Genomic DNA, 17,237 nt, shown 5'->3' with positions numbered 1-17,237 from the left:
CCCATTTTGTCAACACAATAGTCTTGATGGAGACTGCCAGTTGCCAACTAACATGTTTCCTAAATTATTGTTGACAACTTTATGTTTAGATGTGGACAACGATAAAAAGCAAAAGTTGGTGACTTCGGAAGAGTTGCAAACACAAAAGTTGCCAACTTTTCAGTGGATACGCGCCTTAAGAGATCTCATAAAACTGAAGAGCTTTTTTTTAAATTTTATTTTGATGCTAAAAACACCACTTCATTTGTATCTGTGGTCGTTACTTTATCTTTAATATCATTTTCTTCTCCATCTTCGTATATTCTCATACGCTTCCAGACGTCTAATTGGCACATTAAGGAAGAGTAAAAGAATTTGATAAATAAACATGTAGTACATATATATTTTACTTATGTCTAAAAAAATAACAATAATTTATAACATTTTTACATATTTAATAATACTTATTGATGAGTATGTTATTTTAGTGAGAAACCACATCGACGTAATTGGCGGGGTAGAGACCGACTCGGCCGTCTTTCCTCCCTTTGCACCAACCTTGCTCGTCTTCGTCCTCCAATTTTTCAAAAACGTCCCCTGAAACAAAACAAAATACAGTTGAAGCATTGGATTGAATACTAATAAAATTATTTTTGTATACTAATGAAACATATATAAAAATAACTGATAATGAAAGTTAAGAAAATTTGTGCCGAACAAGATTCAATTATACGTAACATATTAATGTATTTTATAAAGCAAGCTTAGCTAATTTAGCAAAAAATATTTAAAAATTTTCAAAATCCAAATTAAAATAATTACTATTTAAATGGGAATAAGCCATAATTAAAGGCTAAATTAATTTTATTGACGTTTCAATTTCCACTTCGGAAATCATAGTATTTTTGAGAACGATTTCTCAGAAAGAGAAGTGGAAATTGAAACGTCAATAAAATTAATTTAACCTTTAATTGTGGCTTATTCCCATTTAAATAGTAATTACTTTAACATGCCACAAGAAAATAGCTACAGAACAATATCCAAATTAAAAATTTTCAAAGTCAATCTAACTTGTAATAAATTCAAAATTCAAATAGAACCGAATCGGAATGTGTTCCCGATATCATTTATAACATTAATCGGTACAGTTCTCTTATTGTTGGATTTGGAATGATTGTGTAGGTGTTACAATAACTTTATATTGTTTCTTTTTCTTATTTTTGTTTTTGAAGTTATACTTCTATACGCACGGTCGGCGTTGGAAATTTGCATGAGAGTGAATCTGTGAAACCATTACATATGTAAGATAATGAGTAAGAGAGAGACAGAAGATATATTTTCTCTCTCTTCCTCTCTCGAGAATAAAAATGTTCCTTTTGTATATATATTTAATATTATATAATATTGTATATATATATATATATATATATATATATATATATATATATATAATATTATATATAATATAATATGTACCTATTAATATTATTATTTATGTGATATGTTTTGTATTATTTAAAATTAAACGTTTATAATTATTTTAGGCTGTTGTATTTCAAAATAATCACTGTTTTACCGAGAACTGTCAATTTTGAAATCCGATAGTGTCATGTCTAATTGGCAAATCCTTTACGTGTTTGGTTCATACGCTGGTGGTTGTGAGTTCGAATCCCAATTATGAATTTCCTTTTTTATTTTTGAAATATTTAAAAACCTCAAGTTAATCTTATTAAATATATGTAATATATGCAAAAAACATAAATTTTAAAATAAAATGAAAATTTACAACATAATCCGAGTTGTTGGTTTTTTATTTTTATCTTCGTAAAGTAAGTTTTATGTATATTGGCAGTTTTAAATACTTATGAATATTACATTTTAATTTATATTGTATTATTATATTGAATTATGTTGCAGTGTATTTATTGTATTGTAATTTTTATATTAATAACAAAATAAACAATGAATTTTACTGCAGAGTATGTGTAAATTTTTTTTTCCATTCAACTCCTTTTATACATATATAAAAATAAAAATATATATTTTCATTAAAATATTGATACAATCTTTCATTTACTATACTCCTATTACAGGTCAAATGTTTATATACAGCAAACGATGCACCATATACCTATATAACTAATTCTTTTTCTCTTACCTATAGCATTACGTATGTAATGATTGTGCAGATTGACTCCTATATAAATTTTTAACGGTGAACGCGTGTATAGGTATGACAGCGAGAAGTATAACCCTCTACCGGCAGTCCCACTGGACTGCCACACCCCTTTTTTTTCATTCTGTGTAGTTTTCGCGATTTTGTTCTTTGTTTTATCATGCTAACCGTTATTGTGTATTGCCTGCTTACATTTTCTCTTCACACCGTTATATACGTACAAAAATTGTTAAAAGTGTTAAAATTTGTCGTGTTTTTTCGTTGCCCACCGCTACTTACCAACTTTAAAACTAAGCTCATCGTTTTCAGCTCCGTCATAGTCATATAAGGCCTTAACCGGAACACCCGGTTCACCATGGTCTACAAGGGCGTCGTTCTCTTCCCATTCCTCTTCTTCAAACGGATTTGATTCGTTCGCTTTATTCGCCGAACCGTTTCTGCAAAATAAAAAGTTATTTACCTAAAGAAAAGATCGGAAAAAAACTAAAATTTGAGCAAGTTTATATGTATAAAATGTCTTTTTAACTTTATTAGTCATAGTGTCAAATAAAATGTTGTTTAGATGATTGATAAACTTGCAAATAACGTTATAGCATTCCTATCACAGTTAATGACATTAAGAAGATCCTAGGACACAACTGGAAGCAAGTGGCGCAAAATAGAAAACACTGGATTGATTTGGGGGAGGCCTATGTCCAAAGTTGGAGTACTTAAGGCTGAAGAAGAAGAAGATCACAGTTAATTGATTGCTACGAGTGTTACCACCTTTGACCAAAAATTATTTATTTACTTAGTTTTGGTACCTGATATAATAATAATTTATTCACGGCTTGTGACGGTCATTTGTGCTTTTGTTTGAGGATTGTTATTTGTCACTGAAGATTTTACCTTTTTGTATTATCGTATTAACCATTTTACTTTTATTATTCACTCGCATTAACCTTTTCATTTGATTTAAACGTTTTAACGTTTGGCATTCCTTTCCTAAGGTAGCTGTAGCTTTCTCCGTGGTTATTGTTAGTGATTGCCCTGGAAATCATCCGGGTCTTCTAACTCTTAATGCCACAAATTGGTCGCATTGCTCCTGTAGTGATACTTTCCCAAGTTAATATGTTCCTTTTCTAACTTGGCTGCACCATACTGAAGACGACCAATAGTCAGAAATACGTATATACGGTTGCCTTCCATCAATATACCTATTATGTTTTTTGTTTTCCTCTTTTGCGAGACATGCCATTACATTTTACTTGATAATGGCTCCAAGATGGGTGCCGAAACGTTGAGTTTTAAATTATCAACGCAGTTCTTTTCGAGAACTTACCGATACTTAATTCTTATGTATTTCGTAATATGCATACTCTAGTCGAAGAGGAGAAACCAACGTTGTTCTAGAATGAACACGTATATCCAGACTCCCTTTCTGATGCATTCATATGTTAGAGTCCGTAGCATGTACAGAAAGTAACAAATTACATTGTTTTTTATGTCTATTGGACAGTTGAGACGGAAAAAATCACTGGTTAATATAGAGTTGTGAGTCCAGGACGCTTACAGTTGGACAAAACAATGTTCTGTAAGAACACTTAGAACTACCAGCAAAAATTCTCCTTCCTCTCCTTCATATAAAGCCAAGCCATATACAGCAGTTTGTCAAATCTCTTCCAAAAGAACGAGAATGTTTTAAGTATTTGGTTAAAAAGTTTCCAGGTCTCCCAGATGCAAAATTGAAGTGAAATTATTGTCACATATATCAAAAGAATTTAACAGATCAAAAGTTTGCCAACTCCATGACAGATGTCCAGAGAGAAGAATTGTTCGCAGTTAAGGATATTGTGGAGAAATTTTTGAGCAATAATAAAGATTCTGATTACAAAAATATCGTTAAAAAAATGTTACAAGACTTTGGTTGTCTTATGAGCCTAAAGATATATTTTCTCCACTCCCACACTGAGATTTTGAAGGCTGTGAGTGAGGAACATTTCCATTAAGATATTAAGGAGATGGAAATATATTAAAAAAATGAAGCAAAAAAATGATAACAGGCTACTGCTGGATCCTGCAGAGAGGCACTCCAGATGGTGTTTATAAACGAAAATATATCAATTTCGAAACTATTTTACGGATTTAATATCAGATGTCGCTATTGCGTCCGTTTCGAAGCCATTTTATCGTTGCTTCCCAAAGACAGAAAAGATCTATTTTTCACGTTGAGAACGCCTATGAATAACTGTTCTGATGAGCTTTATTAAAGCGAAATACGTATAAACAGATACATAGACGATTTGTACGTGAAATGGAATCTTTACTGTCTTTTTCATTTCAGAAAATATATCAAATTTGATACATAAATTTCTGTTCTTTAAACTTACGTTATTGTATTGGAAGGACTACTGCTAGCTTCTATTCTTGGCTTAACTTCAGTACTTTGTGTTACCACAGTTGAGGATTTGTTTGGCACTTCCTTCTTGATAGATTTCTGAGTCGAGTAATCCTATAAAAATAAGACAATATTATTTTAAGCAATTTAATCAAAGACAGTAACAATGTAATAACAGCTACTAATATCGAAAAAGATATTCCGGAATTTTAGTGACGATTTTGTTTCGAGATTTAGTAATACTAAATTTTTTCTTATATGGGAAATTAAAACAACATATTTTGCACAAGAATTTTAATAAATAAACAAACATTATATATTTTTGTTCAAGAGAACACAGCAGCTAACACAAATATTTCTAAACAGAGATTCCTTTTCTTATTTTTTTTTCTAGAAGTTCGGTCGTAATTCCATATAAGTATCTACGATTTTTAGCTATATGTTTCTTCTGTATATACTTCTCGCAATTCTTATCTTTTCCTGTATTAGTCATATATAGGGACCTCAGAACTTTGACAGCTGAGCATCGTCCATATTGTTGAAACTATATCTGTCAAATTGGTTGTCATTTACTAGCCGCCTAACTATACCCAGAAAGGGGATAAAAGAGAATATGTTGCTTCCAGTCACTTGGTCCAGTAGCTACTTAAACATGATTTTAGTAGTCGATCAAGTGGATTATTAGTATAGATTTTGATTTATCTATGTATGTAATCGCAAACATTTTCTACAGGAAATCACCGAGGAAAATTCCATGAGGAACGACTCTACAAGAGAAATGTACCAAAGGAGGCTAGCAGAGAAGATACAGATGAAACAAATAGACGACATCGAAGATATAAACGCGAGTTGGGGGAAAATTAAAAACAACATTGAAGAAGCAGCAACAGAAGTTCTAGTAAAACGCAAAGTCATACTGAACAAAAGAAACAACAACAATACACTATGGTTCAGAAAAGAAATAAAAGAGAAATGTATCCTAATTTGTCCACTTCATAGTAACAAATATAGGTACATAACAGTTTTGTCTTCAGGTTTAAATGTAGCCAACTGATGAACGTCAATTACAGCGAAACTAGTCTTGGTTCGACCGGAGTTTGAATTCTTAGATAGAACTGATAGGTATTCTTAGTTATAGGATTTAGGTTCTTCTCTATAAGTAGACGCCATCTACTTCAGACGACAAAAAACTATAAAAAACATTGTTATTTCCAATTTTGTAAAATCAAAGGTAGATGACGCATTTGTTCACTACGTAATGAGAAACATACTCAAACACCAGCGCTTTCTGTCTGAGTTTAAGCATAACCTACCATCAGCTTATGAAGTACAGATATCGAGAGACTAGTCTTAGTGGGTCATGAGGTTAAACTTTCTTGGAAATGCAAAAGTAACAAGATTTCAGGTGCGTATTACACGAATTCTGAGGCACAATAACCTACAGCAGCAAGTTTTTAAAGATTGAAGACATAACCGTACCATTTCAGTTAACTATGAAAAACTATTTAAAAAAAAAAGAGAGGCTTTGAAAAAACAAGTACAAGAAATCCTAGAACATAACAACAGACGCGAGAAACAGACTTTGAGGAAAACCTAAATGCAGACAATAGAAATGATCAAAACGAGACAATATATTTTACGGCGGAGCAGCGCATTGACAATCCGAGTTATGAAGAAGTAATTCAAATAATAAAGAAACTAAAAAACAGTTAAGGAACGGACGGAGTTTCGGCAGAATTGTTGAAATATGGAGGACCCGAACTCTAGGGAAGAATCCATTACCTGATTAAGTTGGTATGGACCAAGGAGCAAATGCCGGAGGAATGGGCAGTTGGTCTTATACAGCCAATACATATAAAAAAGGAGATAAGAGGAAATGCCAGAATTACAGACCTGTTACATTGCTAAATGTAATATACAAAATCCTTTCTGGCATTATCTACACTTGATTGTCAGAATACTCCGAAAATATAATTGGTGATTATCAAAAGGATTCAGACCAAATAGAGCCACTACAGACAACAATATTCATACTTAGAACAATACAACAGAAAGCTTATGAATACGACATAGAACTATATAATATGTATATAGACTTTAAACAAGATTTTGTTAGTGTGAAAAGAGACAAAATGTTGGAAGACCTCCGAAATCTAGGTAAACCAAAAAAATATATCAGCTTTATAAAAATGACGTTGCAGTGTTCAAAAGCCGCAGTTAGAGTAGACGGAGAACTGTCTCCCCTGTTTGACATCAACATGGGGGTGAGACAGGGAGACGCACTTTCAACCATGCTGTTCAACCTAATTCTTAAAGCAGTCATCAGAAAAACCAATGTAACCGGCCTTATAAACATCAAAACAGTACAAATTACTGCATATGCAGACGATGTCACCATTATTAGTAGAAGCAAGACACGACTAATGGAAACGTTCAAGGAAATTGATCCCGAAGCACAAAAAAGAAGGCTTAAAATAAACGAAACAAAAACTAAGTACATGACCATCAAAAGAACACCTGAGAATGAAAATAATATAGTAATAGACTATTGAATGTGTGGATGTGGATGCCTTCACATATCTGGACACAGAAATCAATCAGAAGAATTCCGTAAGTAGCGAAATTATTGCACGTATTTCCAGTGGAAATCGTTCATACTATGCTAATAAAAGATTGATGACATCGAAATTATTAGACAAAAGAACCAAAATGACTATCTACAGAACTTTGATTAGACCCGTAAGTAACCTATGGTTGTGAAACCTGGGTAATGACGAAAAAAGAGGAAGCCCAACTCAGGACATTCGAGAGAAAGATACCGAGAAAAGTATATGGCCCGGTACAAGAGGAAGACGGCACATGGAGAATCAGGAGAAACGACGAGTTTAATGAACTGAATGAAGGATATGACATTGTGAGATTTGTGAAAAGTCAAAGACTGTCATGGCTGGGACATGTTCAGCGACAAGAAGACACGAAAATTACAAAGAAGATGTTACAGTGGAAGCCGGTAGGAAGGCGGAAAAAAGGAAGGCCCAGGACGAGATGGTTGGATGACGTGGAAGACGAGCTGAAACCCATGAATATAAGACAATGGAGGAGAGGGGCCCAAGAGAGATTTGAATGGAAGGACATAGCCGGACAGGCAAAGACTCATCCAGGGTTATGATGCCAAAAGAAGAAGAATGACGAACATGATCGAACGAAAACTTCTGTGTGATGAAAACGAAATGAACGTCTTGCTAGTAGTTCTATTGACATTCGCATTGACCTAAAATGAAAATAATAGTTAATATTACATAATTTTAAACTGATGAATTGTAAATGTCGTCTATATTGCATATACACAAGAAATACATTTGCTGGGAGCAGCATCTTTTATTTTCGGTCAAATCTTTATGGCATCTATGAATTATGGTAATAAATACGAGTAGCAGCAAAGAAAATAAAATGGATGAAATAAATTATACCACTGTTGTAATGATTCATGGATTTCCAGGCTTATAAGTCTTTAGTCTGGAATTATTTCTTCCACACCGCCTGACTATGTCTATCACAGCCACAGATGAAATGTGAAGGTTGATTAATTCTAGACCACGGCCTGGAAGTCCTGTACGTCCATACGGTATAATTTGGAACTACACGAACCATACTGACTTTTCTTGACCATTTTCTCAGGCAAAGTATGCACCCACACCCAAAAATGGAGGGTATGGTACGATAATATTTCCGTTATGATATTATCACTACAGCTACATCAACATACATTGTTTAAAAACTATTTTCTTGTGACATTTTAATATTATTACTTATTAATTCAGATTAAAATACGGTTTAAAACTTTGAAAATCGTTCTCAAAATACAAATTAAACAAATTAAATAAAAATCCCCAACAATAAATAAACTTTCAAAAACAGAACTATTGGAAAACGTTGACAGGATGTCAGTTTTTTCTAGTAGTAGACCGAGAATAAAAGACAACACTTTCGCTCTCAAAACATAACCTAAAAACAAGTTTTTTAGGTTAGTTTTAGGTAAAACTTTATAGTTAATATTAAAAATATATTATAGTCAATAAAAACCAAGTGCAGACAATCCAAATCTATTCTTTTTAGAATATAAACGGACTTTAGGTAAAAAATTTGATGTTTCAACTTACCATTTGATCTTTTGATTGCTAAACATAGGATACGTAACTTGATGTGTTAGAACAGTGGACGAACTACTAAAAAACTAACCATTCCACTTAAAATCACCATTCCGTGCTGTTTTAGTAAATTTACATTCCGGACAATTCGATCATAGCAAATGACGCGTAGACAAACTTTGAACAAGTGCACAAACGAATCGATTGTGACATTAGTCTTGTCATATGGTAAATGAACAGCAGTCGTTCGCATCGTGGCTCGCGAATTAAATAATTAGTGATCACTTATTGTATTCAGAATTAAAGACAGTATTCGCGGAACCAATACATATTTATTACAGTTTTACACAATATGAATTTACTAGGATTCTTCTATGAAAACACGTTTAGGATATCGCCGTGGCTATGGAGTCTTTTTTAAGTAGTCTTAACGAATATGTCAATAATATTTGCAACCAGAACATAGAATAACACCCAGGATAAAAAAATCAGTTCAAAGGTAATATTCGTTTTGTTATTCAGTTTTTGGCAGCTGAAAGGCGTTAGTCACGATATACGATGGATGGATCAATGTTCTATAAGGATTTAGGGTAAAAGCTTTAACAATAGGATTAGAACATGATATGGTATTGTCCTTGTTAGGGATTTTTAGTTATCTTCTTCAGGGATTATGGTTGTTGATTTTTTGTTGCACACAAAGATCATCCTGGTGGTTTTAAGTTGGCTATAGTGCAGCGTAGATGGAAGTCTGATTGAGATTGTTGTCTGAATCAGAGGAGAGAGGAGCTGAATATTTAGCAGGTTTGCCTTTCCAGTTTGGAGAAGAAAAAGATATATTGCAAAATCTGCAAAAAGATGTTTTAGTAGTGGGTGGTGAAGGAAGAGTTCCTACTATTTCCTCGAGACAGGTAGGTATCGTTGTGCAATGAAATTAAGAAACCAAAAAAACCCTGGGGTCAAGGGGTACCGCCCTTGTTGCATCTGAAGAAAATGTGAGACAGCTGGATACTACGCAAAAATATATTAGTCGTTATGCAAACGAGACAACTATGTCAGATGTTTAGACAACTATGTCAGATGTTGATTATCAGCGTTCCATAATTGATATCTTTGTTATGGTTACCACAAAGTTGTTGTTCAGTGTTCATTCTATGACTGCTAACTGGTGCCTAGAAGAATTTGCCTTTGAATGTATCATTACATTATTTGGGCTACTAACAAGATATTTATTGTTCAAACGAGAATTCAAACTGGAGCGTATGCAGTGGAAGCATGTAAAATTTCTAAAGAACCTGTTCTTAATATAAAATCCATTATTACTTGCATATATATTGAAACACAGCCATGTTTTCGTCTATAAGTCACAACTACGCCTACAAGATAGAGTCGATGCTCTTTTTACGAGTCTTAGTGCCTCTGGCACATTTTCTTTACTTGACTAATCACCGATTGTCGCTGACATATAACTGACATCCCAAACATTGAAAAACAGACACAAAAAGTAAAAGTGGCACGACCTCCTTGTGGGTATGCCTTGTGACGTCCGAGAGCAAGTGTAGTGGTGTTATACCCGGTGGTATAATGATTACTAATGCTTAAGTGTCAGCATCACGAATAAACGTCCAAGAACTTACAAGTGGTGTTCTTCTGCATAACAATGCCCGACCCTCTGTGGTTCATAAAGTTCAATATCTGCTTGGATCTATAAAATGGAAGGCCGTAGAGTATCCGCCTTACCATCCCGACTTATCACCGTGTGATTAACATATGCTCGATCCATTAAAATAAGTGCTCGTTCAATTCTGACATAGAGGTAGAGATTTATGTCGAGAAACGCTTCCGCAAAGAGCCCAAAGCAGGAGATTTATAGATTGTTTAAACAGTGCGACTCCTAAATATGTTTCCATTGAACAACCTTAGCATTTATTAGTTGTAGATGTTATGTAGTGAAGCCTTATTCACGGTTTATGTATTCGCAACATATTCGTGGGTGTCCGCCAAAGATACAGTAGAATTTAGAGTTTTTAGAATTTAGAATTTAGGTTTTAGATTAGTTTACCAGCTAAAAATAGCCAATATGCGCACGCGAAACGATATACGGAATTACATAAATAGAAGAATGTTCATTAATAATGAAATCTCCAATCAATTAACCGATTTTTAAAAGTTGCATTCCTTATATTTTTAAATTCTACCACTAAGATTTGTTGAACCAGAGAACGAAGTAATAAAAACGATATCTTGATATGAAATATTCACTGCAATATTCTAATAATTTTTATACCTACAGGCGATTTATATAAGATGAGAATGACGTCAGTTTTGATAGTTTTACTCATCAGGTTCACGAAAAGCACATAATAACAAAGAAAACGTGTAAAATGTACTTAAAAAGTGTATAATCTGACAAGACAGTTATGATACTTTAAAAATATTTCAATGCCGGCTAAAATAGTAAATATGGGGAATGTATCTTCTTTCATTTGTACCTATCTGGAGTTTAGACTTATAAGACAAAAAGTGCACTGAAACGAAGGCTTTGAAAAGAAAACCCAAGAAAGAAAATCGTTTTCAACGTTTTGTCTCAAAAGAACTTATACTGGGTGATAATCGGGAACCGGATGTTTTTAGAACGCATAGTACAAAGCTTGAGGGGATGAGAGTGGGACAAGAGCGGCGTTACTACTACGAAATCAAGAATCAGTGATCACTATGCAGCGGCTTTTTCACACTCACTTTAATATTGGTAGGCGTGGAGCGGATGCATCTCGCAACACAATCTTAAGATGGATAAAGCATTTTGGAACAACAGGCAGCAAAAAAAAGCAACAAGGTCCGAATAGAACAGTAATAACTCCTGTAAACATACAGCGAGTGAGAGATGCCGTCGTCAGAAGTCCTACACGGTACGCCCGAAAACATTCAATTAAGCTAAACATTAATCGGGAATCGTTTAGAAAAATGTTGCATAAGGACCAAAAATTTCGCCCCTACAAATTGCAGATTATCCAGAAATTAATGGAAAGCGATGTTAAACAACGTGAGGATTTCGCTACAAGAATGCAAGTTCTTTTGGTGATAACTTGAAACAGAATTACAGGTACTGGGCTCCTGAAAACCCATGAAATCTACATGAGGGTCCTTTACATTCTCAAAAAGTCACAGTGTGGTGTGCTTGGTCCGACTGACATTATTGGGCCATATTTTTTCAAAGAGGCTGGCCATACCGTCACCGTTAATTCTATTCGCTACGTTGACATGATCCAAAATTTTTTGGTTCCAGAACTACGCAGAAAAAGAATAAACCCAAGGAATGTGTGGTTTCAGCAGGATGGTGCCATATACTGCCCATGCTTTAATGAATATTCTCCGCAACATGTTTCCAGGACAACTCATTTCACGTTTCGGAGATTTGCCGTGGCCTCCAAGATCTCCAGACCTGTCAATTTGTGATTTTTTTCTATGGGGGTATTTAAAGAGTCGTGTACATGCCTCGTAATTTGATCTAGTTGAAGAACGCAATTCGCCAGGAAATCCTGACTATTGATCGAGCGATGTTACAGCGTGTTATGGAGAATTTCATAAAGAGGATCGAAAACTGCATCCAACGTGATGGTCACCAACTTGATGACATTATTTTCCATACTTAATTAGATTTTAAATGGCATAATACAAGCTTGATTTTGATGTTAATAAAACAGAATTTTCTTGCAAATTTCTTGTGTACCATTTAGTTCAAAATCGTCCTATTGCCAATTGTCACCCTGTATTATTGTATAATTGTGTATTGTATTATTGAATGACGCAGTATGTAATAAAAGTCAGTATATTACCGATGCCCCATGTATGTTCCGCTTTATGTATTTGTTGAATCTGTAAAACTTTACAATACTTAAAACGCTTTCGAAATAATTCGCCGATTTGAAGTAACGAAGAACATCCGTCAATCAGATGATATCTTGCTTTAACTTAGTTGATCTTCAGTCGCTTGTGAGAGAATAACTTGCTGAGCAGGACATGCAGAAATGGATATCGTTTTTGTATCCACAAGGAAACTAAGTTCTTGTAGCTGGTTGTAAACAACAGTAAAAAAACAGTTTTTGTATATTTTGGATAATCCATACAAATGATCATTAGCCTAAGTGAGTAGCTCTTATGTAGGGTACCCCAAAATTTGAGAAACTATTTCAGAAAACAAATTTGTTATTCATTCCAATTTAGATCTTCAAATGGTTAGGTAGATTTCGTGCTTTTGTAATGTTTATTCAGTTGTAAGCTTTAGCCTCAGCTTTAGTTTTTAGAATTTTTTTATAATTGATTGAAATCTCAGTTTTAATTGTTCGGTCAGTTTCTATAAATGTAAATAAACTGTACTTGGGCAACTCTAGTAAGTGCAAACAATTTTAAGTGTTTAAATGAATTCTCTCAATAATAATGAAAGTAGTTTCGTGTAAAATTTATTTGAATTGATTGATTACCTTGGAATTAAAGGGTGATTGTTAACCTTTTTGTACCATTTAAATATAATAACATACATTGACACATAATTGTGTGAGTTTTAAAAGAATTAAGTTAATCACCTCATAGAATTATCAATACATGCGAAGAGTCTATATTATTTAGAGAGTGCATGATATCGTATTATTGACAACGATTCTGTTTTTAGCTAATGACGTCATTCTCACCTTGATAAAAGCTGTCCCTTGTTTTATTACTTCGTTGTCAGAGATGAAATTGTTCAAGTGATCAAAAGTGTTGTTAACATACTTCCATGATTCCGAAATACATACCAATATATAATGTCTAATGTTGTTATCGTACAGACGACTATTGTCTATGGATTCAAACAAAAAATGTTAATATACGAACTACAAAATATATATGGGCGAACGTTTCAAAATATTATTAAAACAGTCAAGAATTATTAAGACATTTATCATTATGCACCAAGAATGTCATTTGATTTAAAATCAATATACGATGGTGGTTTGAGATAGACTTCAATAGATGGCGCTGTTAGAACAACGGTTTTGACATATGCTATACAGGGCATGGCATCAGTCAAATTTCAAACAAAAATAACGTTTGTTTGAGGTTTTTTTTGGAATTTTGGAAAGATTAATTTGTTCCAATGTGTTTAAAACATTAGAGGAAAAGTGACGAACCTCCACCGAAGAAGACCAGTGTCATTTGATCGGCCATTAACATGATGGAAACTATTTCTTGTAATGTAAAAGGTCTTTTTCGTATTCATTTCTTTAGAAAATGGCACAACAATTTCTGGTGTGCAGCTCTATTGGATCGACGCCGATTTAAGGACAAATATATCCTGATTTGTTAAGTAAAAAACTTTCATTTAGACAATTGCGACGCGAATTTATTAACCATCCAGCCTATTCGCCAGATTTTGCCCTATTTGACGTTTTAGGGAGCTCAGCATAATTAATTTTTGTAATAATAATAAAAATAATAAAAATTTCTTCCTTGGTCTAGATTAATATCAAACCCCATCGTATAATTCAGCTTAACTTAATTAAAAAGCTTTAGAATCATAAAAAACTTAAATATAAAAGTAACTGATGTTGTTCATTAAGATAGACATTAAAAATGAAAGAGTGGTACATCGTACAACAGCTCTTTATCAGAGTACTCGAGTAACTTTTCATACACACTCATGTGAGCTGTAATTTTGTGTAAATATGAAGACCGAAGTTTCTTCCGGATGTAATCTAAACCTTGTTGGAATTTGTATGTATACAGTGCGTTAATTTTTCAATTAGGCACAGTGCTTCAATGTGCATTCGACATATTAGAGAAACTCAGTAACAAAAGCTAGTCAGGTATACTGAGATACTCAGAGGCATTACTGAGGATTTACTTGTTTTTAAAACTAATTGATAAGTTTCTGGAAACATTTATTATAAATTGGTTATATGGTAAATCAATTGGTTTTAAACCGGATAATAAATTAGACGAGCTAGCAAAATTTGCAAGGGAAATGTTTTAAAGATCATTTGTGGAAGAATCAGGAACGAAAAACAGAGAAATGAACCAGGCAAATAAAAAGGAAAATGAATCTATAAAGAAAATGAGGAGATAAACAATGGAAAGAGGAAACAATGTGACATCCCTACGTCTTTGAAAACATGTAAGACAAGGTAATGTATTTTAACCCAAAAATTAGCAAAAATCCACTGAAAATAATAAATACACTCTGGACCAAAATTAACCGGCCACCTTAAAAATGGGTAATTTTTGATGTCTTATATCTCCTAAACCTGTTGTCCGATTCAAGTGATTTTTTTAATATGTTAGTTTTATTCCTTGATAATATCGTTATAATAATATGTAAACAGGTAAATTTTCATTGTATACCGGGTGTACGAATTAAACTGTGTTTTTTTTCTTAAAGTTTGCATCACCCTGTGGGATATTCTAGCATTTATAAAATATTGAAAGTAAAACCTAACTATAGCCTCGTTTTCTCAACATTTTGTTTTTTAATTTATTCACTTAAGTTGGATAATACAAAAGTTAGGTAGTTTAACAACTAACCATGTTTTTTATCAATAGAGACGATTTAACTCACCAGCAAAATTAACCCCACCACCTTTATTATTGTTTTGTTTACATTACCTGTGACAGTTTGTTTCCTAAATTTGTGTCATCGAATGATTTTTGACATATAGTCGTTGTACGACATTGTTGCAAATCTGTTTCCGTGATAATAACAATTCTTGAACACTTTGTAATTAAAATTAACAATTAAAATTGTAATTTTATATCATTATGAGCGAATATTGTTTAAGTTGAAATTTTAGTGCTTATTTATTGTTTGTGATTTTAAAAATGCCACTCATTCCAACTGATGCTGCTAAGGCAGTGGCTTTACTTGATGCTGGTTACAGTCAACATCATATAGCTGGTATACTCGATGTATCCAGAACTACGGTACAAGATTCAATCAGACGATTTCGGCAGACAGGATCGTACAACCGCAGGCCAGGTCAAGGCCGAAAACGGTGCACTTCAGTTCGAGATGACAGCTTCATTGTCAGTAGAAGAGAAATCTGAAATCGAGAAATCGCTTTTGCACCGCTCCTGAAGCTCGTAGGTCTCTTCTTGAGGTGAGAAACGTTAGTGTGAGTAGACAAACGATTAGAAGAAGACTGACAGAAATAAACTTGAAGGCTTTTCGTCCAGCTCGCGCACTACAACTGCTCCCACAATACCGTAGGTATAGACTTCATTTTGCACGAGAATATGCTAACTGAACTATGGCGGAATGGAAGAATATACTGTTCTCAGATGAGAGCAGAATAGACCTAAAAGGTCCAGATGGACACCAACGTGTCTATAGGCGTCAAAATGAATGGTTTGCTGCATGCGCTATAAAACAGTGGCTTACCAAGGAGTCAATAATGATTTGGAGAGGTATTTCTTACGAAGCGCGTACTGATCTTGTTGTGTTCGGTAGAGGCAGTGTGAATGCCAAAATACACGTGCAAGTTCTCCAAAACCATGTCATGTTTTCTGCACCATTCATTGGTGATAACTTCAGACTAATGCATGACAATGCACGTTGCCATACAGCAAGATCTACCCATGAGTACCTTAATGAGGTCGGGATTCAAGTTCTACCATGGCCAGCACACAGTCCCGATTTTAACCCAATTGAGCATATCTGGGACAACCTCAAAAGACGGGTAAGAATAAGAGTACCAGCCCCTGCATCTTTTGAAGAGCTGAAGACAGCTGCGGTAAAAGAGTGGCACAATATCCCCCAATATGATATCCAGGATATCATGAATGGATTGCCAAACCGGCTCCAAGAAGTCCTAAGGGCTAGAAGCGGCAACACCCATTATTGATACCCAATTTTTTTTCAGTTAGACTTTGATTTCCAAAATATTTTATTCATTGGATTTTTACTGTAACTAATCACTTTTTTTCAAAAAGATTATTTTTTCTCTTCCGCGGAGATAAAAATTGATAAAAAACATGTCTAGTTGGTAAAGCACCTAACTTTTGTATTATCCAACATAAGCGAATCAATCAAAAAACAAAATGTTGAGAAAGCATGAGGCTATAGTTACGATTTAATTTCAGTATTCTACAAATGCTAAAATATTCCACAGGGTGATGCAAACTTAAAGAAAAAAACACAGTTTGATTCGTACACCCGGTATGCAATGAAAATTTACCTGTTTAGCAACAATATTATTATAAAGATATTGTCAAGGAATAAGGCTGTACCATATTAAAAATCACTTAAATCGGACAACGGGTATAGGAGATATAAGAAATCAAAAATTACCCATTTTTAAGGTGGCCGGTTAATTTTGGCCCAGAGTGTATATATGCACTGACAGTACCTGAAAAAAAAAAAAGAATACTTGTACGAAGTGTTATGGGAAGTATACGATAACATAAAAGAAACAAATTAAATAGAAATCATGAGGGGCTTAAATGCTCAATTGAGCAGTACTACTGGCAATAAATCTATCTGAACTAGAAATTTGTTAGAAAAATATGTTAGAGTTTATTTATTTAATTA

General features: G+C 33.7%; 1 protein-coding gene across 2 annotated transcripts in view; it reads right to left on the bottom strand.

Moving 5' to 3' along the window:
• Positions 1-353: 353 nt before the first annotated feature.
• Positions 354-17,237, bottom strand: part of Synd (protein kinase C and casein kinase substrate in neurons protein Synd) — a 77,465-nt gene continuing 60,581 nt past the window's right edge. For both annotated transcript variants that reach the window (XM_072536195.1, XM_072536191.1), the window contains 3 exons: positions 4,525-4,646; positions 2,435-2,592; positions 354-576 (listed from right to left, as the gene is read on the bottom strand). In XM_072536195.1, coding sequence (XP_072392296.1) covers positions 464-576; positions 2,435-2,592; positions 4,525-4,646 — 393 coding nt within the window. In that variant the 3' untranslated portion in view covers positions 354-463. The remainder of the gene's footprint in view (positions 577-2,434; positions 2,593-4,524; positions 4,647-17,237) is intronic.

Source organism: Diabrotica undecimpunctata, chromosome 1, assembly GCF_040954645.1.
Source record: "Diabrotica undecimpunctata isolate CICGRU chromosome 1, icDiaUnde3, whole genome shotgun sequence".
Lineage (NCBI taxonomy): Eukaryota > Metazoa > Arthropoda > Insecta > Coleoptera > Chrysomelidae > Diabrotica > Diabrotica undecimpunctata.
This window is presented reverse-complemented; position numbering and strand designations above follow the sequence as displayed.